General features: G+C 38.9%; 1 protein-coding gene across 3 annotated transcripts in view; it reads right to left on the bottom strand.

The window, feature by feature from the left end:
- Positions 1 to 3,975: 3,975 nt before the first annotated feature.
- LOC104589151 (holliday junction resolvase) overlaps positions 3,976 to 26,545 on the bottom strand; it is a 44,055-nt gene continuing 21,485 nt past the window's right edge. The window contains exons 3-8 of one of the 3 annotated variants that reach the window (XM_019196278.2): positions 24,921 to 25,055; positions 24,735 to 24,824; positions 16,992 to 17,141; positions 5,351 to 6,948; positions 4,234 to 5,242; positions 3,976 to 4,156 (exon numbers count right to left, since the gene is read on the bottom strand). In XM_019196278.2, the coding sequence (XP_019051823.2) occupies positions 4,345 to 5,242; positions 5,351 to 6,948; positions 16,992 to 17,141; positions 24,735 to 24,824; positions 24,921 to 25,055 (2,871 nt within the window). In that variant the 3' untranslated portion in view covers positions 3,976 to 4,156; positions 4,234 to 4,344. The remainder of the gene's footprint in view (positions 4,157 to 4,233; positions 5,243 to 5,350; positions 6,949 to 16,991; positions 17,142 to 24,734; positions 24,825 to 24,920; positions 25,056 to 26,545) is intronic. The other 2 variants (XM_019196283.2, XM_019196284.2) reach the window with 2 other exon arrangements.

Below are 26,545 nucleotides of genomic sequence, written 5' to 3'. Positions count from 1 at the left end.
CTGACATCAACCCCACCAACTACTGCATGATTAGCCCATGTAGAAGGAGGGCCATGGAGATCATAACAGAAATTCACCGAATGTCCGCCCCTGCCACAATGGGTACACTTCCTTGTAGAGTTACTTTTTTCCTTTACCATGGCCTCCCCCTGAGTCACAACCACCACCATGGCCAAATACGGAACCACCACGACCTCCTCAGGAGGCATGTCCTCCCCCTCTAGTACCACGTCCACCTCCTCTGGCTATCACAAATGCTGATCTGTTAAACTGTGTGGGATTCTCTGTAGATCCCAAAGAAATCCTACGAAGCCGTGCAAAAACTTCCTCAAGTGTAGGAAGAGTAGAGCCTTCCAATGTTTGGGCCCTAACTGGTTCATATTCTCATTTCAACCCCACTAAAAACCTAGTGACATCTAGTTGTTCCCTCTGTTGTTGCTGAACCTTAACATCTGGAGTGAGGGGATGATAGACATTGAGTTCATTTCTGAGGTTCTTCATACCGGCATAGTACTCTTCTAGGGTTTTATTCCCTTGCTGTAGATCGAAATACTCCTGATAGAGCTAATATGCCCTTGTAGTATTATCCTGCCCAAAATAAAGCTTCTTGGCATGTTCCATATGTCCTTACTTGTCATGATTTGGGCATCTTCCTGTTCCCAGTCATCAAACCCTGGAGAGTCAGCTGATGGTTTATCTTCCTTCACGTGTTTCACTTTCCTCTTTGCCTTGAGAAAAACTTCCACTGACTTGGCCCATGGCACATAATTCTCACCATTAAGTTTAATGGAGGTCATCTGCACACCCAAATAATCGGAGGGGATCATCACACTCGGTTTCTGATCACTAGAACCATCTCCAGTTGCTGCCATTATGTCTCCCCCACTGCTATCTCTAGTGCTGAACTCTCAGTCACCAACCAAATACTACAGCAGCCTCTAAACTCAGGTGATAGGTTCACAAGTCACAATCAGTCACCACTGTGCACAAACTACCACCCAGATTAAACCAACATTCAGACAACACCATCAAGGCAGAAAATTGATGTAGGCAATTCGGCTATTCCTTCCAGCCCAAAAAAAACAACTTTTGTTCTTGCTCACACCACTACTGATTATACAGAGGCATAAATCACCACTACAGTAATTCAGCAATTTACTAACCACATACAAGACCTCTTGAGGGGGTGAGCATCAAAAGCATCACCACACAACCATCTCTGTCCCACATGGTACAGATCTGTCTGACCCATTTTCTTTTTTTAAAGGTCACTACCAGTCCAAAGACATCAACTACAACCACTACAGTAACCCTTACACCATTCGGTCACTGTAAACACAACCTGTTCTTGGGCCTTTTGCCAAGAACCAAGGCTACAAATAACCTAGTTCTTTAAGTTCTGATCAGTCCGAGCAGATTTTTGAGGGTTTTCCAACCCAGAAACACCAACAACACAAAAAAAGGATAACCAACCTTGATGGAGAGCTTCAGTCGACCATTCACTTATTTCTGGAGTTATTCTCTTGAAAGGCAACCAAGTTCTGAGCAGAGAAAGAGAAGCCGAAGTGTTCTCAAACTTAGGTCGAGTCTATGTTCTCCATTTGCAGTCCAGAGAGAAGAAAAAGAAGTCACGAACAGAAAGGAGCAGTAGTCACGAGCAGAGATTTAAAGAGCAACGTCTTGCTCTAATACCATGTTATCTCAGTTGCTTTAGCAGTTCGAACCAGAGGAGGAGGAACAAGAAGAAGAAGAAGAAAAGGAACAGTCGAATCTGATAGCATAAACCCTATCAGTCGACCCTAATATGAATTAGCCTCTAATTAGTTGTATAAAGACTAAACTACCCCCCCACTTAAGTATGGGACAGGAAGTCTCTATCAAAACTGCCACATAAGCACATAACTTAACAGAAATAAAATGACAAATCTACCCTTATTCGGCTAGCTCTAACAAGGGGCAACCCTCAAATAAGGGACACTGCTCTAAATTCATTATGAGAATGTTTACATTAGAAACAAATTCGTTTCTACAAATCCAGGAGTGACTCTTTCTATGACTAGTAGGATCATGGAATTATGCATTCAAAGGATACAAGCATTTAAATCGAAGGATTCTACTATACAATTTCTGAGAACCCTACATGGAAATAAATTTTGGCTTTAAGGTGCCCTTATCAAAGAAATCAAGGAAACAAAATCATGTTAACTTCAGCAGAGACCAGTGTCTGTCAAAAATTGGATCAGACTGAAGGTCAGACCATCAGAACTAGGAACCAGCAACCAAAATGGTTTTCAGGCTGCCTGCCTGAGTATTAAAAATGTTGACTTGACTAAATCTACCTCAAATACCTGTGTTAATACATGTTATAACCTATGATATTAATTATTTTAAGATTTTTAATGCAAAGTAACTTTAGATAATCTAATTTACTAGTTTTCTTTTAATTTTTCCATTTTCTTATTTGAGTCAAATGGTTGATGGATGGTCAGACCATTCAACCCATGACCTAGTGACCAAAATGGTTGTGTCCAATCCAAGTCTGACAACAGTGGCAGAGGCACTCCTCAAAGGCCTATCATCAGTTGCTTTTTTTTTTATGATTACAATGAGCTCCATAAGGAGTAGATAGAAACTTAATGATCATTTCATTTCATCAATCATCAAACAGTGAATGCACAAGATGGGATTCTATGATATAATACTAAAATGACAGCAAATACAGATGAAACTCACACTGTGCCAATTGTCCAAATCCTCGTCCATCCAATTGATTTTAGGCTGCAGTTACCAGTTTTGATGATCAGAAACTCTTCCAGAAAACATAGATGAAACTTACATTATTAGATCTTTTGGATTTACAAGAAAAAAAAAAAACCAAAACTCCATAACTCACCTTGGTTCGCCTCATCCGGCCAAGGGTTATGACAATTTTCACACTGAGCTGACTAATGATGATTGGAGAAAGTGATATGCTTAAGGCAAACTGGCAAACAAAGATATGAAAGAGAAGGGGATTGAATATGTACAAAGCACCGGTTATTTTGAATTTTTCATGTCAGAATGCTTGTCCCCAAACAAAATAAATATAAAAAATTAAAACATCTTGTAAATACAGAAGCAAAAGCCCTCTTTTTACTTCTCCTAAACGCAGGTCTGCTGCTTTAAAACCATGTTCAGTATTTATTACCAATTGGTCTGCAATCCACTTTTCGATTCTCAAATGCAAAAAGCCCATAAAAAAAGCCCCCCCCCCCCCCCCAACTCTAAATGCACCTTAGCAAAATGCAAAGATTTTGCAGCCCAAAACAGTGGGTGCAAATTAACAATTAAGGTATGGTGTTGTGAAATGCCAAAACAATGAGATTGATTTGGATCACAAGCATCCCAATATGCCATTGATAAATATATTCTGCCACTATATATAGTTGGGTTGGGCTCGTCCTGATTGTTGGGCCTTGATATTCCCAACCCAACCAGGTCTTTTTTCTTCTCTTTTTTATTACAAATCTAGCGTTAGCCATTCCAACCAGGTCCATGGCATGGAAACCTAAGCCCAGCTTGACCCCTAATCTACTAAACAGCCATTGAATCCTAATTGTCTAGCTCCATACAAGCCACTAGTGTTTTTTCTATCTCTTCTCTACCATTCCAAATCCTCGTAAACCTTAATACCAAAATTAGGCAAACCCTATTTTTTAATCACAAGTATGTATGCTAACACCCATGAAATTCCATTTTTGTCCATTAAGCCTAAACCCTTCTAACCTTAATTTAACACCATCTTTATTTTCATTAACAGTTTAACACCCTTATACAGTTATCCTATCCCCATAACAGTTCCATGTATTCTAGTTTTTATTGCATAAAGCCCTAGCCTATTTGATTCTGAAATGTCTCTATTATTCTCAGTTCTTTAATGTAATACTTTAAGGGCACTGGTAAAACAGGGGGATTGGGAAAATGTAATACATTAACTTGAACCATGAAATCATTATCCATCTTTTACTGATTAGTCATGTCTAGATGCATATTTCATACAAATGTACCAAGCTCACATTGCAATTATAATCTGACACAAGAAAGCTGCAATTTGGACAACCATGGCATGATTCTTCTTGGCATCTTGGCCCTTCATGCTCCCAAAGACAATCTGGACCTACAAATAATTGGCTAGCTTTTAAATAAATTGTATCAGGTAATAAAGTAAGGAAAAATAAAAGGAATAATTGATACCTGTTTAATACTAAGATACAGTTTCAAGTTTGGCTGGTAGTCACAAATAAATCCAACTTTCTGATTGTCAAACAGACAAACAACCTCCAGTAGAGGGCCAAAAACTGCTTATTACTCAGTATCTGCTAGATCCGCTAATTGAGCAAGAGCATCTTCGAGGCAAGAAAGGTGAGTTGAGAATTTGTCCTGCAATTCTCTGGAATCAGAGTGCTGTTTCCGCCACAAAGCAAGACCATCTCCCATAGCCTTCAAACCATTCTGGAGCAATGTCATTCCTTCACTGATTCTATCAGGAATTTTTCTTTTCTTCGTTGCTTGAATTTCCTCATCAACCTTCATTATTTCAGATCCCAAATCCAATGGATTGACACTTGAGATCCTGTTAACAGTTTCCTTCAGCATCAGACCTTCCTTTGCAAGTAGCCCAAGTTGCTCTATGGATGGTGTAGCCACAAGCAGAGCCACTTCCTTTTCAAGGAAAGCCTTCAACTCAGACATAAATGTCTCCTCATTTGCCTCACTTCCTGTCTCTATGTTGAATGAAAGAGCTGCATCTTGGGGTACAAATCTCCATAGTTGGTTACAAGAAGTACGTGCTGCAAAATATCCAAATGCCGTGATTGTCAAATGAACCAATGCCCAATGTTGTTCTCTCAACAACAGGTGATACAATTCCCATACATCAGAGCACTTTGCACTTCCCTCACCTTCTGCTAGTTCCATATGACCCATGCTTGCCATAAAAGAAGCCAGTTCTGGTTTGCATTGATACAACCTGGTATCTAGGGCTGTAATTTCTGAGACAAACAAGTTTTTAAGCTCCAAGACGACTTCTTCCATCCCATCTGATGAGTATAGATGCTTCATCTGTGAGATAACCCTTAACATCTGGCTCAAAAGCTTAGAACAACAGTCCTTCATGAAATTGTTTGTAGCATTTGCGTAACCCCGAACAAGAGCAACTGTGAACTTCAGTGTCTTGAAGTCAATATCAGAACTATTGATCTGCCTACAAGACAAAATTTTTTATTTCAAACTTTTTGCACCTAAAGATTCTGAAACCTCAAACTGAAATAGACTAATTAGCATTTAAGTCTGAAGGCAACCAACTACTTACAGACAATGTGAAGCAGAAGACAATGCATAGATTGGTGCCCCTAATACATTGGAAATGCACGATCTTGACAAACTATCGAACTGAATATTTTCAATGTTCCTTTCGATGAAATCAACATATGCAGTAGTTATTCTTTTTATTGCAATCTTTTTCAGGTTCTCTGACAAGAAATCTAGCGGGAATCCTTCCATGAGCAAAGCTATGCACATGATAGATGACAACTGAGATCCATCCTCACTTGCAAAGGTATTGTAAATCTTATCTATCATAAATTTTGTTGCATAACTGACAAGCATGCAGATAGATCCTGCCATCTTCCTCAGAGCACTATTAGGCATAAGTGATGGTTCTGAAGAAGCTACAAGCTTAAATAACAAATAAAGTTTATTAAAGATGTCATTCACCATATCTATCTCAGCGTGACGGACAACAAAACACCAAAGTTCCATGATGATCTCCCGGCAAAGAAAGTGAGAATGGAGTAAGTTCTCAAGAAGGAAAGTTTCCACAACCCCCCAAGTTGGACCTGAAGAAGTCACTATCATGAAGGTTTTCAGTGCATGCAATATGGAAGATAACTCCACCGTTGATTCAGAACCATATACCATAGGAATATGTAAAACAAGAACAGAGGAATAGACATTTTCTTCCATTAAAGATCCTAATAGCCAATCCAGCTTTCTTGACATAAGAAGTTTCAGATCTTCTTCAAAATCTACAGAACTTTTGAGAAGATTAAGAAACAAAGCCACCCGGCCAAGCATCAAGTTTCTTGCTTTTGGAATATCTTCAATGTCCATGCTTAACATTTCAACAATTGAAGTTCTTGTGTTAGTAATAGTCTCCTCAGAGACCATGTTACTTGAATCACTTTCACCCATAAATAACCAGTCCAGAATTTTGAACTTAGACTCTGGTTCCACTTCAGCTGAACATAGCAAGGTGTGAAGTAGAAGAGAGGAAGTCGGTTCCAAAAGTTCTCCTAAAGCTTTGCTTGCAGCTTTCAGATGATTTTCTCTGCTAAGTGAAATACCAAAGGATGTGATAATCAAGATGCATCGACTTATCTCCCTGTATACATTTAATGCTTGGAATGGATATTGGGAGGAAATACGAACAGCATTTATGAGGTAAAATTTCACTGGAAGAAATGTCCTCCTAGCTTCGGTTATAGCAATGGTTTCATCAAGAGTTGCAAACCATGCCTCAGCTGCACACCTCAGAGATTCAGTAGCTAGTGAAATCAAGGATAACATCACATCTGCTACATTTACCTTTGAAGCTAAAACTCCCTTACCAAGCTGTAATAAAGTGACCACACCTTTCCATGACACATTAAGAATTGTCACCATACTCCCACCACCATTGGCAGCAAGGATACCCAATTTATACAAACTTTCTATTGTAAGTCCTATTATGTTAATAACATGATTCACAGTATCATTGTTTTCCCTATCAGTAGAACCATTGTCTTGCTCCGTTCTTACATTGCAAGAGTCCCAATTTAGGACTTCAGAATATGCTCTGCATAGTCTTACCACAGCATCAATGACAACCTGTGTCACCTTCAGTACTTCTGAAGCAATTGAAGGAATTCTCTGCTCAGATAAATTAAAAGAAAAAGGTAAATCTTGACCAGAGAATGCTAGCATTTTGTTCAGGTTAATAGTGACTATTGATGAAAGTATGACATTTTTCACAGCTAGATCTAACTTTCCGTCCATGAATCTTCACAAATATTTCAAAAGAAAAAGTCTTTTACATGAAGACTGAGAAAAATCCATGCCAGCTCACGCAAATGAGGTGCCCAATACCCATAAAATATAAAAAATAATATATAATGTACAAAAACAAATACCTACTGCAAAGTGCTCTCATCAGGCTTAGAGAAGTTTCTAACAAAACCATTTCTCCGTATTTTAATTTTGTAGACCCTAATAACTGGGTCAGAGTCTTATTGCCAATGAGTATACGCATAGCATGAAGATCACATGTGCACATTGGGGGGGGTTGAGTCCATTTGTAAGCTGGAATTAAGGAAGACAATACTATATGTATTAAAGGACATCTCTCCAGCTCACTGCTTACCTGTCAATTCTTGTCAAAGGTTACTCCCGTCCCATGACTTCTTGCCAATTAAGAAGGGCTTCAGTTGGTGTAAGGTAAATTTGAACTCTGATCTCCAAAAAGCAAAAAGGGTTTGAAAACAGCTTTAAAGTCTGAACTATCAAAAACAACTTTTCTGCATCTTTTGAGTTCCGAATATAGTGAGGTTGTTTCGGATTCTGAATGCTGGAGTCTCCAAAAAATATCTATTTTATAGTTTGAATATATAATACTAATTATTACTTTTTAGGGTCATTTACTAAAACACCCTTTTGGAGTTTCATGGATTTACTATAATCTATCCTATAGTCTGCATTTTACTAAAACACCCATATAGTTTGTAACCAATTTACTTAATCAACCTCCCATTAGATGGAGGTGGAAAATGACAGTTTTGACCTTAACATCCCTTCAAACAAATTTAATCTATAAAAATGGAAATCGCATTTTTGTCTCTAGTAAAATACAGGAAACAACTCTATTCTGTAAAAATTGTTGTCTGTTTGAAGAAGACAAACCATAGATGACGAAGAACCCTGGATGCCATTGTTCTCTCTTCAGCCAAACATTTTTTGATAGATCTGAAAATCAAACCTAATTTCTTTCTAGAAGCTTGATATGAAGTTTTAGGAGTCCTTTTGGAATAAAAAAGCATGGGCTCATGCCTTTAAACATTTTCCACTCTGTTTATATGGTCACATTACCATTATTAGACAGAAATACAAAGGATTCTTAACAGAAGACCAATTAAGTAAATTGATTGCAAACTATAGGGGTAAAAGGTAAACTATAGGGTAGGTTATAGTAAATTTGTGAAACTACAAGGGATGGTTTAGTAAATGGCCCTACTTTTTATACAATTACACGCATGTTTTTCGCAGCTTGCCAGACTTCATACAAGAAATACTGACTTTTTTGAAGCAAGACTTTGCTGAATGTTTTCAGGGATTTCACAGAATAGTGATGGCACAAAATTCCTAAAGCCAAATTTGGAGCCTGATCACATTGCACCTTGGTTGAAGGAATACATGGTAAAGAGTGCAGGCAGGTCAGTGATGGAGTTTGTGCAGGCAGGTCAGTGGAGGAGATCCTTGAAGATAGAAGCAAATAATCTCTTGTTCGAAGAGATGAGAATCAAGGGGAAGGTAAGCCTGAAGGTAAGGGAAGCGAAAAAGGGTACAATATTGCTGGAAGGATTAGAAGTGATCGAGTGGCTAAGAGAGTTCATAGCTGGAGCCTGTTCAAAAGGTAAGCAGATAAACTGGCAGAATTTTAGTACACTAGAAGGGAGAAGATATGTTGTTGAATGTAAGAGGAATAGAAAGGGGTTCTTCATAGCTTTGGCTGAATTTTTTGGTAAGGGACAAAGGCAACTGGTGTGTCTACCAGCAGGAAAACAGAACCAAGGTTGGGGGGAAGTTGACTGGTTGCTCAAAGAGTTCTTAGCTCAAAGAGTAGCAAATGAGAAAAAAGCCTCCATAAGGGAGGAGAAGGCATATCTCAGCAACAGCAGGGTAGAACCAGGGCCAGTGGTCATGGCAAAAACAAAAGGCCATTGCAGAATGGTGGGAGGTGTAGACAGAGAGGAGTGGGATGGTAAGTTTGTGATACAAGCCAAGGAAAAGGTTAATGATTGGAGGGTAGCTGACTTACTGGCAACCAGGTTGAAGTTGAAGAGTGTTTTCATAGTAACCCCCTTCGATAACTGTAAAGCCATCCTAGATCCAATAGAGAATGATTTGGAAATATCAACTATCAATGTTCAGGCTGAGTTCGGATCATTCACAGTCTTCAAATGGAATCCAACATCCAACTCCAAGGATTTTTTTGTCGAAGATGGTGTGGTGATGCGTGTAATAGGCTTGCCATTCCATCTATGGAAACAAGAAATAGCAGAGTCTATAGCTGTGTTGTGTGGAGGAATCTTGAAAGGTGCTTTCTGGGGCGATCTCTATTCAGTAGCAATCCTGCTAAGTGGTGTGAAGCCAGAAGAAATTCCACGAAAGATAGAGGTACGAACAGGGGGGAGCTTTGTCTCTGTGTGGTTAGCTTCCTCCATTGAAGCAGGGCTGTGGAAGGAGGCTCGTATGGTAGGAGGGGAGAAGGAGGAAGAAGAAGCACTACGTGGACTTGTGAGATTGGGTAATTCAAATGGGAAGGGATATTTCACTAAGAAGAGCCAACAAATTCTGGGAAGCCAAAAAGCTTTGGGGCAGTTGGAAGGTCAAACCTGGAGAAAGCAAGAAAAGGTTATGACAAATGGCAGATCCTTTGCGCAGGTGGTGTCAGGGGAAACCGACAAAAATTTTCTAGTGTCGAAAGGGAGAGGGCTGAACCAGCAACCTCAGACAGGGAAGGTTGCTGGTTCGACCATTAAAACAGGGGGGCGTGACTCTTTAAGTGGTCACGTGGGACGAAAAGAAGGGCCCAATCGAGTGGATCCCTTTTATGGTGGGCCGGAGAAGGCATCTCAAGTAAAGGCCTTAAAGTTGGGCTCCTATAGTCTTGAGTCCAAGGCCCATTACAAGATAGATGGGCCGAGGGACACGTTAAGTAAGCACGTGACTGGGAGGACGGATGAGCTGATAGACGAGATAAAGCGTCTATCTTCTTCAACACCGAACCCCTCCTCTCGATCGAACAGATCAGGCGCAAAAAAATCTCAAGACTCACAGTCTCGAGGCTCTCTACAGTGGGTCCCATCCAACCTGGCGAACCGTCTCTCACCAGATAGGCGCAACCTGAGATACCTGAAGCCTAGTGATGAGAACAAAACAGGGCTTGAAGATTGGTTGAGTGAACAAAGCAGCAATGACGATTCTGATAGAAACGAAACGCTAAGTCTGGGAAGTCTGTCTCCGAAAAGCAACAATGATTTTCTTGAAATAGAAAGTTTGCATACAGAGTTGTTGTTTTTAGAGGAAGAGACTGAAGAGGCAGGTGGCGGGAAGACTAGAAATGGTGAAGAAAATGGTTCTAAAGCTGTGAAAACTCCTCCTCCCTTCGTCGAGGGAGTTGACCCTGAGTCTAATGAATTACAGGATGTTGGTGGAGAGGGACAAGAATCGGCCGTGAGGATGGATGCGGGTATTCCAGTGTCGAAAACACAGAGAAAGGTTTTCCAAGTGGGTAGGTCGTCAGGAAGTGATTCTTTCACCATGTCTACTTCACAACCTTGTCCAAAAAGGGGAAAGGCTTTAAAACCATTTGCCGCCTATCAGCAAGTCATTTCTAGTGTTTCTAGTCTTACTCCCGTTCTATCAGGTATGGGTGTCAATTCTGTTTTAGGTACTGACTTGTTTGCTATGCCTGTAACAGATATCCCAGCTTCCCATCCAGGAGGTTCTGATGCAAGAGAGAGGGTGATAGTGGGAGGAGAGAGGGTGTTGGAAGGAAGTAGTAAGGGGGAGGCGGATAGAATTTGGGAGTTGATTTGTACAATGACGGAGGAACAAAAGAAAAAGGAAGGACTCGTAGAAAGATGTTGTAGCCAAAATAAGTGTGAGCAGGGTAAAATTCTTTCTCAAATATTGGCTGGAATGGATGGAGGAAAGAAAAAGGATGATTGCTGTATTGGGAAGGGGGGAAAAAGAGGAACAAATAAGAAAAAAAGATCTGAAGTGGAAAGGCTAATTTCAGACATTGAGGGGGATTTAGAATTCAGTGGTAGAGGGGATAGGAGGAAGGGCCAAAAATGAGGAGAATATGGCCTCTTATTGGGTTCCTTTGCTATTTTGTCTCGATGAAAATTATTAGCTGGAATGTAAGAGGGTTAGGGAGTGCAAGGAAGAGAAGGGCGATCAAAGACCTACTCCGAAGGGAAAAACCTGATATTGTGTTGTTACAAGAATCCAAACTGATGGAATTAGATGGGAGATGGGTGAGGAGTTTTTGGAGGTCAGGTTTAGGTTGGAGCTCGTCTCCTTCTTGGGGAGCCTCGGGGAGGATTGTAACACTGTGGAGGGAGGATGTGGTGGAAGTAGTGGAAGAATTGATAGGCAGATTCTCAGTTTCCGTTAAGTGCAAGAATGTAGAAAATGGGTGTGTATGGGTCTTAACCAATGTTTATGGCCCTAATTCCTATAGAGAGAGGAATGAGATGTGGGAGGAACTATATGCAATCAAGGGGCTATGGGATGGTCCTTGGTGCCTGGGCGGGGATTTTAACGTCATTAGATTCTCTGATGAAACCAGTAATCCTCAACAGGTAATCTCAACAAGCATGAGGAAATTTAATGGTTTTATTGAAGATTGTGAACTGAAGGAAATACCTTTGCTGCAAGCCAATTACACTTGGTCCAACCTTCAGGAAACCCCTTTGTGCTCGAAGTTGGATAGATTCTTATTTAACCTTGCCTGGGAGAATAGTTTGGAAAACTTGGTTGCTAGGGCGTTACCCAGGGTCACCTCCGATCACTGTCCTATCCAAATAGGAACTGAGTCTTTTCCTATAGGACCCAAACCTTTTAGATTCGTGTGGCTTACCCATCCAGATTTTGTGAAAAAAGTGAAGGAGTGGTGGGGTGAGGAGGAGAGGGGGGTAAAATGGAAGGGGATCAAGTTCCATAAGAAATTAAAAAGGTTGAGAGCCAAAATAAAAGAGTGGAATAGAGATCAATTTGGTAGAATTGAGGAGCAAAAATTGGGCCTAATCTCTCGAATAGAGAATTTGGATGTAAAGGAATCTCACAATGGGCTGACCGAGGAGGACAGAGTGTTAAGGAGACAATTAAAAAAGGATTTGGAAGAAGTGTTATTGAGGGAAGAAATCAGTTGGAGACAAAAATCTAGACACAAGTGGATTAAGGAAGGCGATGGGAACACTAGATTCTTCCATGATTTGGCAAATGGGAGACGAAGAAAGAATTTTGTGACCAAGCTAGAGATAGGAGAGGAGGTGATTACCAACCAGTATGACATAGCCAGAAAATTTGTGGACCACTTCAAATCGATTTATAGAAGGCCTTTGAGTGAGAGAACAGTCATGGGAAGGGTGGATTGGCCAACAATTGATGAAGGAGTGGCAAGGTGGGTGGAAAGGGATTTCGAGGAAGAAGAGATTAAGAAAGTTGTCTTTCTAATGGATAGATCCAAGGCTCCGAGTCCAGATGGCTTTACAATGGGTTTTTATCAAGACTGTTGGGAGGTGTTGAAAGAGGATCTAGCTGAAGTCTTTAAGGAATTTGCAGACAATCACACTATAAGCCCTGGAATTAATGCCACCTTTTTGGCCTTGATACCTAAGAAGAATGATGCCAACCACCCAAAAGATTATAGGCCTATTACTCTAGTGACAAGCATCTATAAAATTCTAGCTAAAGTGCTCTCATTGAGGATCAAAACAGTCCTCCCTCCCATCATTAGTGAAACCCAGGGGGCTTTCATTCAAGGGCGACAAATAACAAACCAGATCTTAATTGCGAATGTGTGTGGAGGAAATGAAAAGGTCTAGTAAGAAAGGATTCATTTGTAAATTGGATCTTGAAAAGGCCTATGATTTGGTGGACTGGGAGCTTCTATTAGAGGTTATGCGAAATGGTGGATTTGGGGACAAGTGGTGTAGTTGGATCTTTGGGTGTATCAGTACTTGTCACTACTCTATTCTGGTAAATGGTACGGTGAGGGACTTTTTTCCAGCTTGCAGGGGTGTCAGGCAAGGAGATCCACTTTCACCCTTCCTTTTTACCTTAGTAGCTGATGTGATTAGTAGGATCATACTAAGGTTGACAGCGAAGATGCCATTAGGGATTGGAGAATAGGGAGACACCAAGTTCCCGTCACCCACCTTCAGTTTGCAGACAACCTAATGATTTTTTGTGAAGGAGGTCATAGTGAAAAGGTAGCAAACCTAAAGGAGCTAATAAAAGGATTTGAAAGTGTCTCTAATTTGAGAATAAATCTGGAAAAGAGCTGCATAGCAGGTATAAAATTTGGAGGTAGGGGAGGTCGAGGCTATTGCGGAGTGTCTTGAGTGTTCCACCTTTGCTTGGCCTATGTCATATTTAGGGCTTCCTTTAGGGGCAAATCCTAGGGAGAGTAGATTTTGGACCCCAGTGTTAGAAAAGTTTGAGAAAGAATTAGTCTCATGGAAGAGGAACTATATCTCTTTAGGAGGGAGAATTACCCTAATAAGAGCTACCTTGGCTAACTTATCTACCTATTATTTGTCTGTCTTTAGGATACCAGTTAGGGAAGCTAGGAAACTGGAGAAGTTGATGAGAGACTTCTTATGGGAGCTGGGACAAGAAAAAAAGGATCACTTGGTTAATTGGGAAATTGTGTGCAGAAGTAAAGAAGAGGGGGGTTTGGGAATTGGGAGGGTAACTAGAAAGAATCAAGCTCTGTTAGGGAAATGGTTGTGGAGATGGCCTTTGGAAAGAGAGAGATTGTGGCATGAGGTGGTGGGAAGCATTCATGGGAGGTCAGAGAATGGATGGGATGCTGGTGTATCGAGGCAAGCTAACCTAGCAACACCTTGGAAGGCTATTCACAACACCCTTCCTCAATTCCTCAATTCCTCAATTTTATCAGGTATGAAGTTTGTTCTGGCAACTCTATCCTTTTCTGGGAGGATATTTGGGTAGGAGACTCACCGTTAAAGGATTTGTTCCCTTCGCTTTTTTCTATTTCTTTGTACAAAAAAGAGGTGGTCTCAAAATTTGTCTCACCTTTGGGAACACCCTTAGATCATACTTGGGATTTTGGGTTTCGTAGAGGACTTAGGGATGCTGAAATTGAGTCTCTTTCTATTTTGCTTGGTTGTCTTAATCAGGTTTGTTTGGATCCCTCCAAGCCAGATAAGAGGGTTTGGACTCCTAGACCCAATGGAACCTTCACTTGTGCTTCTTTCTTCAAGTCCATCTCTCAACTTTCTACTCACCAACCCTTTCCGTCAAAAGAAATTTGGTGTAGGCCAGTTCCCCCAAAAATTATGGCTTTTTGTTGGGAAGTTTTCCATGGGAAAGTAAACACTTTAGACAACCTACAAAAGAGAAGACCTTTTCTCTGTATTTCTCCTAATTGGTGTATCCTCTGTAGAGCTCACGGTGAGGATTGTTACCATCTATTAGTATCTTGTCCCTTTTCTGCAAACCTTTGGGCTTGGCTACTTTCGTTGTTTGGGGGTAGTTGGAGTCTACCAGCAGAAGTTCACATGCTCTTCAACCATTCTACCTTTTATTGGCCTACAAAAATAGGGAGAATTGTGGAGATGTGCTCGTGCTGCCTTGACTTGGACTCTTTGGGAAGAAAGGAATCTCAGAATTTTTCAAGATAAGGAAAGAAACAACCAAGATTTGAAAGACTGTGTGTTAAACAGGGCAATACATTGGCTGAAGACCTTGGAAATCTTTCATCAATTCTCCTTTAATGACATTTGGAGAAATTGGTCAGCAGTAGCAAGGTGTTCATCTCTAAAGGACAAATCAATTACAAGCCGGTCTCCTCCATCCGAAGGCTCAAAAAAGTTGAACTTTGATGGAAGCAGCATGGGTAATCCAGGATTATCCGGAGTGGGGGGTGCTTTGAGAAATGAGAAGGGAGAGATTTTGTTGCTCTACTCAGGTCCCTTGGGAATTGGGAATTCCATCAAGGCAGAACTTTTAGTTGTTGTACAAGGGGTCCAATTTGCAAACCAGCTGGGGGTACAACACCTAATAATCGAGGGGGATTCCAAAGTGGTGGTGGGTTGGTTGAAAAATTCTGAAGAGGCTATGTAGCGATACAAGAATGAAATGAAGAAATTTAGATGGTTGACAAGGAATATGTTGGTCACTGTACAGTGGGTGGGGAGATCAGCAAATACCTTGTCAGATGTGTTAGCTAAGCAAGGGGTAAATAGGGAAGAATTATTTTGGGCTCAGTTGTGATTCTTGTTTTTCTTTCCTAGTTTACTTGTAAGTTTCAAGGAGGGGCTGCAGCTCACGCCTCTCGTTGGGATGATGTATGAACTCACTCTAATTTGCTTCTGAATCAATAAACTTATTATTATTCATCAAAAAAAAATGTTTCCAGGGATTTCCATGATAACTCTATTATGCCTGGTACATTGAACTCTACTTTCATTTCTCTTATCCCCAAGTCTCAAGGAGCTGTGCACATCAGGGATTTCAGGCCAATTAGCCTGATTGGAAGTATTTACAATGTAATTTCAAAGGTGCTGGCTAACAGATTGAGGAAAGTTCTGGGTCATATAATTTGCCCTTCTCAGGGGGCTTTTGTGGATGGAAGATAGATTCTGAATGGCTCTCTAGTGGCAAATGAGTGCATTGACTCCAGATCGAAGCAAGGTGTGCCAGGTGTCATTTGTAAGTTGGACATGGAAAAAAACTTACAACCATGTCCAGTGGGAGTTTGTGGACTATCAATTGAAGAAAATGGGCTTTTAGATTGAAGTAGAGGGGCTGGATAAGGAGCTACTTGACCTCTGCGTCTTTTTCTATCATTGTTAATGGCAGCCCCAAAGGTCTATTTGAAAGTGAAAGGGGAATCCATCAGAGGGATCCCGGATCCATAGTCCCCATTTCTGGTGGATTTCTGATCCACCAGAAATCCTAGATCATTTGGGGTAGGAAGTGCTCTCAGATATCATCTTGTTCTCAGGCCCCATTGGTGAAGAAAGATGGCTTGATCAATCTAGGACTAGCTTTTCATCTGTTGAGAATGTTTAGGCAAGGGTGTTTTTAGTCTTTTCCTCTTCTCTTTGTACTTTCTTTGTATTTGGGCACCCAAGTAGGGGCCTCCTTGTAATTTCTTGTTTTCAAAATATAAAGTGCCTTTTGAGGGTTTGAACAGTAACAGAAACACACCACTTGACACATTCTTCTTCTTCTCTCTTCCCTTCTTTCTTTCTCATATAAACCCTAGATTTACAACACTAGTTTAACAACTCAAAGTTTCCTGTTCAGGTTCTAATTTGCGCATCCCCATATGGAGATAAAGGACAATTATCAGGTTGTACCATCATTATTAGGTAGGTGGATGAGCAACAGAGATGAGGTGCTTTGGTCCCTATGCCAAGTTTCTACCACCAAAACAATAAATGAAAATAACAACTTATGAAATGCTTTTTGACATGATAGTACCTGATCAGAAAGTCTCCAACAAATTTTAAATTCTACAGTTGTCAATAGTTCTGGATCTTGCATGTGATCCCAACCCAATCACTGACAAGAAATGCATCTGATTTTCTGGACAATAACATGATGATTTTAAAATCTGTGTTTGAATTACAAAAGTTCTTGGTGAAACTTGATCAATCTCCATACTGAGACAGTAAGTTTAAATAAAATATGGGCCTAATGTCACTCTTTTTTCTGCTATTGCCACTCCCCTTCAATAACTTTTAGTCAGTTAATTGAGTCAAATATGAAGGGAGGAGTCATAGTAGCAAAACCTACAACTTGTTGCATAAGGAATAATTTGACCAAAAGCCTAACTTTGTAGATAGAATCATGGAACAATACAGAACTTTACCTAAAAGCAAATTAGTACCCAATGATAAAGGAAAAGATAGAGCTCAAGAACTCCTGAATACCTTGAATTCTGAAATTGAAGCCTTCATCAGGCTTAATTGTTCTGAAACAAATTTCTCAACCATAAGTATTATCACCTTCTCCTGAGGAACAGGTAATTTTGTCAATGCTGAAAAGCTAGAAGTAGAGAAGCTCAATAAATCCACAACCAACTGCAAAAGAAAGCAAAGATCATACAAAATAACATTTTGAGACATATAGATTACAAAGTGAAGAGAAACTCAGTTAGTTACATCTCTGGATAATGTTTCAGAAATCAGACAACAAGAAATTAATCCAGTGATAAAATATAAAGAAAAAGAGAGAAGAAGAGAAGAAAAGAAAATGAGCAAGAACAGACAGAACAAAATGATTGAAGGTCAAAAAGATGGGCTAGCAGTGTCCTTACTGTTATTAATATTAGGGTGGCATCATTAAAAATATAATAAAAGATAAAAGGACAACTCTATTCCTGTGGCTAAGTAACTACATATTACAACACTCCCCCTCAAGTTGGGCTGAAGATGTCAACCATACCCAACTTGTTACATAACTCATTGTGCTGTAGAGTGCAAAGCATTTAGCCCTTTTGTAAAGACATCAGCAAGTTGCTCTTCTGTATTCACATATGGAGTGCAAAGCATCAAGCGCTTGAACCCTGGTCATTTGTTTTAAAAGTTATGGAACTAGCCAACGATTTAAAAGGCATGCCTAGGCGCACAGGCGAGGCGCATTTTAGCACTTTCAAAAGGTGTGCCTGGTAGGCCATGTGCTTCAGCTCAGGTGCACACCTTTTGAAAATTTGCACATGTTTTCTGTTTTTTTATGTCAAGTGGTTTCACTCGCTCACTGAAGTGCCGAAAACCCCCTATTTGCTAATGTTACTCATTCATTCATCCTAATAAAAGATGTTTTTAAAATACAATCAAAATTATAAAATATTTTTTATAGGGATTAAGAATTTAAGACTTTGATATGGACTTGTTTGGTCTTGCCTCAAGGGGCTTTGTACAAAGGCAGATCATAGAATCAGGAATGCATAATGTTTAACACCACATTAGCTATTTGAAGTAATGCAATTAGGGAAAAAATAAAGAATTGAGAGTTTTACATGCTTGAACATGTTTTATATGTTATGATTGATTTTATTTTAAAATTTTCATTTTAACTATGTTTTACATGTTATATTTATGTATTTTAATTTGAGATAATACTTTTTTGAAACATCTATTTTAAAATTTAAGTTTATATTTTTAATTAATATTATGCTTAACATTTTTTATTTTTTGCATTTTTTTTTATTTTTGGATTTTTTTATTTTTTAGCATTTTTTGCATTTTTTTGCCTTGCTTCGAAAAGGCGTGCACCTCACGCCTTGGGCACAAAATGCCCCTTGCACTTTTAAAACACTAGAATGTTTATTTTTGGATTTTTTTGATATTTTGGCATTTTTTCTATTTTGTAGCATTTTTTGTGCCTTGCTTTGAAAAGGCATGTGCCTCGCACCTTAGGCGCAAAATGCCTCTTGCACTTTTAAAACACTGGAACTAGCCATCTATCCACCACATTCAAGTGTATTAATGTTTGTAAAATATATTATAAAGTATTTATGTGACCACAGTATATATGTTATGTCATCACAATTCAACCCCCAGTTTGATCATGGTTGAACCTCTAACTCATGAACCTCTCCTTTTTCCAGTTCTATGCCTGATCTAGTTCTCTGAACATTGAGAAATTTACTCATTGGTTGTATCTTCAATTATCTTACCAATGAATCAACCAATGCAGCATATAGACAGCCTAAATACAACTATGACAATGAGATATATAATCTTAATTTCAAAATGCTTTGACATCAACTCATTAGTTTTCCAAGTTAAACTTGATGGGCTCATGTAGCTGGCCATCTCCCCAATAATATTAAACTAGACCTTCTCAAGCCATACATTGCAAGTATCTTATTGCCCCCATTTCTTGTCTTTTCTTTCTGTGAGGATACCAGTAGTGTTCCATTTCTTCTTGTCAAACACTTAAGACCTACTCTCAATGTAATGATGATTTCTGCAGTACTATAAACCATTCATATTGAAAGAAGAAGCATTTGCCTTCTATTCTCTTCAAAGTTTAGATATTCAAAATCTGATCCCATGAAACCACAAAGGAAAATAAATTGACCTTAGGAATAGTGAAACTGGAATTAGTAAAGGGATATATTGGGAAAACAGGTAAGAATCTCTAATGTGAATCAAATCTACAAGTATTTATTTATATCTTTGTAGTTCTACAGCTGAATAGTCTTCCAAGATTACATTCAAGTGGACATGAAGGGTGTTCTTCAAGGCTTCACAATTGTATCAAATTAAGTACATCTGAGTGGATGGAAAGAACTACATCAAAGCATCCTAGGATTTGCACATATATATTTTTTATCAGCAAGGATTTGCACATATTGGATGCACTATTATTTATTAAGGGCCCCCTGATGTAGGACAGAAACGAGAAAGTCCGAATAGGATGAACATGGTGGAAAGGAGAATTAAGGAGAGAGCTATTCATACCTAAAATAGAAAAGAAAGAGAAGAAAGATTGCAGCTTTAGGAGGAAATTAGAGAGATAACACCATTAGCTGTAGGTAACTTAAAAAAGAAACTTCTCATTCTATTAGTTTACTCTCATATTTCAATTACAATGGTTCTATTTATAGACTAAACTTCTCATTCTATTAATTCAGCTTCCCAACATACAGTGTACGTCAGTTACAATCCTATAGTAACCTCCCCATGGTACATTAAAAAAAGAAACTTCTCATTCTATTAATTCACTCTCAAATTTCAACTACAATGATTCTATTTATAAACTAAACTTCTCATTCTATTAATTCAGCTTCCCAACATACAGAGTATGTCAGTTACAATCCTAAAGTAACCTCACCCATAGCATATCAAAGTGACTGATCATGAAGCCACAATCTTGAGAATCCCTTAGGTCCAAGGGCAGAAAAGTCTTTGCATGAGTGATCCAAATCACTGGAAGTGACAGATAAATCCTGTGATGGACCAAACCTAGTTGGATCATTATCAATGTGTATCTAATACACACCCACCACATGGCAGTCCGAAGTCTTGCCCCAATAGTTAAGATATCACTATAATGGTAACTGTTTGTATCCACATGCCAACCTTAAAGTGAACTGTCTAAGTCCACCCATAGTTGGGTATTCGAGGTTCACAAGGAACTGGGTCATCTAGATCTCCCATGATGGGTCTCACTCATTACCTAAATGCCCTACAATGTATCTTCTGGACTAACAATTACAAACAGATACAAGGAATAAAAGAATGCCTAAACCAAAAGTCTCACTTTTATTAAATAAAGAAAGAGTTCAAAGATATAAAATGGCTTTAAATGAGCACATGGAAATCATATTCCCAATATGCAATGCCTTTAGTCACAAGGTTATCTACAGTTTGGGTCTTGTTTAGGATTGCAGCCCAAGAAAAGAACACAACTTCAGACGAGATCCTTAGCTTCCAAATCAACTTCCATGGTACATCATCTGAATCTAGACATGCCAACAAGAAGGAATAGGATTTTACCAAGAAAGTCCCATCTTTACTCCCTCTCCAAACTCTACAATCAAGATCACCAAGGCTGGAGGAAATGAGACAGATGCTTGCCAACAAAGAGTTCAGTTACTCCACCTCCCAATCCTGAATATTTCACCATTTCCCACTTTGAAAGAAATCTACTGTGAAGAACCCAATTGCTTCTTCTGGACTTTCAGTGGTCCAATCGGATTGGCTGACTCTAAAAAGGCTGAAGTGATGGCTGTTCTCACAGGAATCAGAATAGTGAATAACCTGGGAATTCAGAACATAATTATTGCAGGTGACTCAGCAAATACCATAAAATGGTTAAGGGACAAGGAGGGGGGACCTTGGAGTTGGAGATTGAGCCATTACTTGACAGAGGGTAGGGACTCCCTGGACTGTTTAAATGCATAACTAACTTGGATTCCTAGGGAACTAAATCACATAGCAGATGGATTAGCCAAATGTGGTGTGTTATTGGAATACCTGTATAGTGATAGGCTTCCTCCTTTGTAAGGTTTTGGGGCTCTACCCCTGTTTTGTACATCCTCTCATGTACTTTTTCTTTTTTCAATGAAATATGGTTAAATTTTCCTCAAAAAAAAAGAACCAATTGCTTCAAATAACCTTCAAACAACCCAAGCTCTAAGATTACAAAACAGGATCAGTGATCCAGTCCAAATCACCCACCTCATAATTACTTTGAATTAAACTCCTCCACAAGGCTTCTCTTTCAATACTAAACTGCCAAATCCACTTGCCCAATAGGGCAGTTTTCATGGCTTTAAGTGGACATAGACCAACTCCCCCTTTTGATTTGGATAATGACTATCATGTAGATGACTGTTTAGTTGATTTTTTTGTAAAGGTCATCTAGCATATCCACTCACTGTAATAGGTGTCTTTGCCTTGTAAATTTTTTTTTGGGTAGAGCTCTCTTAGTAAATGAATACAATACTTTATCTTTCTTCAAAAAACAAGTGAAAATTCTTTAGGGGTAGTGTATAGGTGTCTTTGCCTTGTAATTTTTTTTTTGGGTAGAGCTCTCTTAGTAAATGAATATCTTTCTTAAAACAAGGGAAAATTCCACTTTAGTACCCTGAACTTTGGGGGTAGTGTCAAGTTAGTACCCGAACTTTCAAAAAGTGTCAAGTTGGTTCATGCCGTTAACCTACTGCCAGTTATCTTATCACGTGATGACATGTGTAACTTAAAATTTTTGAAAATGTCAAAACTACCCTTCAAAAGAAGACATTGTTCATTGTCTTCTACCTTAGAACTGAACCGGTTGAGGTGTTTGAGATCTTGGACTAATGAAGACACCGTTCATTGTCTTCTACCTTTAGATGGTAGGCCAACCTCAAACCAGAACGGGAAGAAGGGAGGGGGAAACAGCGGCACCCCAAGGAAATATGAAGTACCTCATTGGCTCACTCTCAGAAAATCGAATAATTTATCTGCACGAAGATGGTACCGCCGGAGTAGGTGTGAGGATATATGGCACAAGTAGTTTGTTGGCCACAAACATTACAAGTGAAGGCCACGCACATTCTCCGGTGAGGCAATTTAGTGAAAAGAGACCATGGTAAGGGCGAGATTTTCTCGGTGCTGGACTCAGATTCCATGCCAACAAGAACGGAGGGACCTTCCATCCCAGAACCCGTAGTCCATCCTCGACCCGTTTCCGCACTCAGAACCAAAACCATCACAGCATCCAAATATATCAAAGAAGTCCAATTAAATAACACAAAAAAAAAACATAAATTCAAAAACAAGAGTAAAAAAAGAAAACTAATGGAACGAAACCGAGTAAAAGAAAAGGAAACACAAGAAGAAAGAGTACCTTAGAAAGGGGGGAAAGGGGTATGCAATTGTTCAAGAGGGGAATGATGTACATTTCATTTGAACTCAATTGTTCAGCACAGCCGTCCTTATCTGATCCAAAATCTAAGACTGTTAAAAAAATTGAAAATTTGAGGAAAATTATGCAAAAGGGGAAAAGGAAAAGATCATACTTTTGGAGGTGATGGGGAACTAAAGAGGTTTGGTTAAGAATTTCTTTTTTGGAGAGAAAATCAACAGAGTCGAAGATGAAGACATGATCGTCGCAGAAGACCCTAGGGTTTCCATAGCAATGAAGGAAAATAGATTTCTATTCTTTTCCTCTTTCCCCAATGTTCAATTGTCGTTGCAAAGAGCTCCGGCAACGTGCAATATGATGTAGCGCGGGATGCCTTTCACTTGTTTACAGGTGTCTCTTATTCAACAAGTGGTTATGCTTGGTGAAGTTTGGTCGCACAACTCTCTCCCCAATTCCTCAGTTGTGGTTTCGGGAGAGGGCTTCATAACTACTAGTTGTGTCTTGTTCTTTCACTTTCAGTAAACCAGAATCCATCGTTTTTTCATGTCATCGGAACCAGTTTCGGGAGAGTGCCTCATAACTACTAGTTGTGCCTTCTTCCATGTGATCGGAGATTATTGCTAGGAAACTGGAGGACCTGCGTGGTGAGATGAATCAAGAATCGATTTCGGAGGTGGTTATTGGTTAGAGATAAGATACCAATCATAAGAAAATTAAAGGATAGGTGAAGGACATTTTTGTCCTTTTACATGATACTTAACGTCCGTTTACGGTTTTGGACCAACTTGACACTTTTTGAAAGTTTGGGTACTTCAGTGACACGTTTGAAAGTTTGGATACTAACTTGACACTACCCCCAAAGTTCAGGGTACTAAAGTGGAATTTTCCCACAAAAAATGTATATAGAAAATTACTCAATGTCCACAAGTAGGAGAGACTTCAAATGGAAACTCTTAAAATTTAATGATTATTCAGAGATTAGATATGTTATTCCAAACTCTAAACTACTTTCTAGGAAGATGCTTCCATTACCCACTATTGATCTCAACTTTCCAAGGTCTAGGGCGGTGGATAGAAACTAGCCTCCAGAATTTTTAGCAGAAAAGTCAATGCTCTGCAACTCAAAAATGCACTTTCATGCTTGTCAGCCCAAGATTTAATTATCTCACCAAACAATGGCCCCTATGTTATATGAAACCTTACAACGGGCATCATACCCATGTTGAACATATGTGGATACCAATACACAACACTTTTGGGGATTCCTCTCTTTGTCACATTTGTAATACATGATACAAAACCTCAAAATATTAAGTTAAAATTTAAACATGAATGTTGAAATTTGATAATATATAACCAATCATTGTTTAGTGTTGTTTGTACTAATTTATGCATCTACATTAAAACTTTTTCTTTTTCAATAATTATCCCATTATTTATATAGCATAATATATATTTAAAAACATGACTAAAAACTAAAGTAGTCAAGTACATTGTATCCTACTTTTCAGGCTTGGCAAATCCTGCACCTTGTATCCATGTCTGATTTTGACACTTAGACCAGTATCCATGTAACATACAGTATAATGGAAGCAAATTCCTCGGAATCCAGATTGAACATTTCATTCAACAGATTGAACATCACTTAGAGGGAGGAAGCAAACAGGACCCCAGGGGAGTAAACCAGGTGTATATGCAATTTTCAGATAATCAAATGCTGATAATGCATTTTCTGCGGCTTTTTTCGCTGACTATAGTTAAGCAAGTCTCAAACTATCCTTTTGCAACATAATCTGCTTTAACTGTTATTGATTAAAAATGAAACACCAACAGCTTAGAGAAATCTTGAGCATAGCAAGAGAGATAGCAAGAGAGATTGGGGTGCAATTTAAATGGGCAAGAAGATCAACAAATGGAATGGCTGATGCTTTAGCTAAGCAAGGAGTTAATAAGCAGGAATTGTTTTGGGCTTGTTTGTAAGTCTGATTTTATCAAAGGGCTGTCCATCTGGCCTTTGGATAGTGACAGTTGTAACCTATAACTATTTTAGTAATGAAAGTTACTGTTTCTCATAAGAAAATTAAAAAAAAAAAAGAAACACAGAAAGGCCCCTTGGAAGACGTATCCAATATAAAAAAAATAATGTTGTTTACATCAACAAAGACGAGAAGGTTATTTTCAAGGAAACCCCTTCTAACGTTCTTATAGAAACATGCCACCAAGGTATCCAACAGAGGCACCACAGAAAAAAGCTATAATAGCAAGTAAACTACTGAAATTGGAACCACAGATTTATGTAGAATATCATTTACCTGAAAAAAGACATTGTCATGTTCTTCATCTTGAGGATCCTCAGATGATATAAGTGTCATCTTGATATGTTTTCCACACCATATGCTTGCCTAATAAATGATACTCAAAAGCATTATATAATCTGTTTTATATAGATACTGGTTAATAAAATAAACAAAATAGTCAGGGATGTGGAAACAAGATACCTTAGTTCCAAGAGCAAGAATTTGTCCTAGACAACCAGAAATGTCCAATTCTAAGTATTTTACTGCTACATTCAAAATAGTTTTGTTTAACATGCACTGTGATGCATCCAAGCAAGTAAACTCCTCCCATAGTGTCCAGGTTGTCGTTAAGGTAAAATGCATGACAATGGTAAGTAGCAGAACCACAACATTTTCACTCTAAAACCCCCAAAATAAAACATCTTAACAGAAAATGGTAGCAAATGGAAAAGGAAAGAACAAATGACAACATTCTTCCCATGGATCACAATGTTTTGAGATAATAATTTGATCTTGAGATTTGAGAGAAGTATCTTTCATACTAAAAGCACAAATGGCGAGCCATATGGGTTGTTTTAATTTGTAAACCAGTTAAAAACTTGCATCAATTCTAGCAAAAAAGGATTAAAACTACAAAAGGTGTAAATTGTCCCTATTGTCCCTCTAAATCGATTGGTTACCACAAGAGACAGTTAATAAACATTGGACAAGAAATTAATGTGTATCGAACCAAACTCAAGCAGAAATTTATATGCTGAACTTTCTTTGAAGTAGTTAAAGTTTCCAGAAGACTGGAATTGGACATTTTCAAACTGAAGCAACCATATGCTACTCCATGTTTTGTAGGTTCTCAAAAGGAATATCAATAGGGAAGAAATCGTCACTGTCAAGATGACACCAAGGTAATAAGGTGATTTATTTTTTTCCTTGGATGTTTTTTTTTTATATGTAAATGAGAATTTTTTTTTTAATTAGAGAATGACAGCATTACAAGCAGATAGCAGTACAAGTATAATCAGTACAAGCATCCCTCGGAGAGGCACAAAATCCGACCTCTCCCATCATAATGAGAAAAAAAAAAACAATTACAACCACGCCCAAAACAATTATATCAACAAAGGCATTGGCATTTGGCAGCCTTCACCCTTTGTATTCTCAAAGTCATGTTTCTTGTTAGCCATTTAAATTTCTTCATTTCATTTCTATAACCCCAATTACCAACTCTAGCTCCTTTAACCACTACACCACCACATTAGAGTCACTTTCAATTAACAAATTATCCAAGTTCATCTCATATGCAATTTGAACACCCTACAACACTGCAAACAATTCAGCTCTAGTAGAAACCCCCACTCCCACTGGTCCCAAGAAGAGGGCAATGACATTTCCTTCCATATCTCTCAAAAACCCCCACAACTCCAGATGGGGATAAATTACATTGGTTGCTCCCATCAAAATTCAGTTACAAATGCTTCTAGAGGGGGCTTCCACACTAATGTTATTTTTTCCTTCTTGAAGAACTCCTTGCAATTGCATTTCCTCCAAAGGCCATCAAAGGAGAAAAGAGAGAAGAAACCCATGGCTTTCAACCAGTGAATAGCCCTAGCCAATCCACATTCTTTCACTACTTCCTTGCTTCTTTCCTATTTTTGAAAGATTCTTGCATTCCTCTCTTCCTAGATGATCCAATCAAAGCTGATATAAGCATCTCCATATAATCCTCCTCCTTTCTTCAGCAATGCAAGAGTTCTTGGATCAAAGAGACCATTTACCTTTCATTGACAAGTGCCATCTGCACCCAAATAAAGAAAACAACCATTCCCAAA

Source organism: Nelumbo nucifera, chromosome 1 (genome assembly GCF_055504915.1).
Source record: "Nelumbo nucifera cultivar China Antique chromosome 1, China Antique-T2T, whole genome shotgun sequence".
Lineage (NCBI taxonomy): Eukaryota > Viridiplantae > Streptophyta > Magnoliopsida > Proteales > Nelumbonaceae > Nelumbo > Nelumbo nucifera.
Note: the sequence above shows the minus strand (reverse complement) of the source record. Positions and strands in the feature narration are given on the sequence as shown.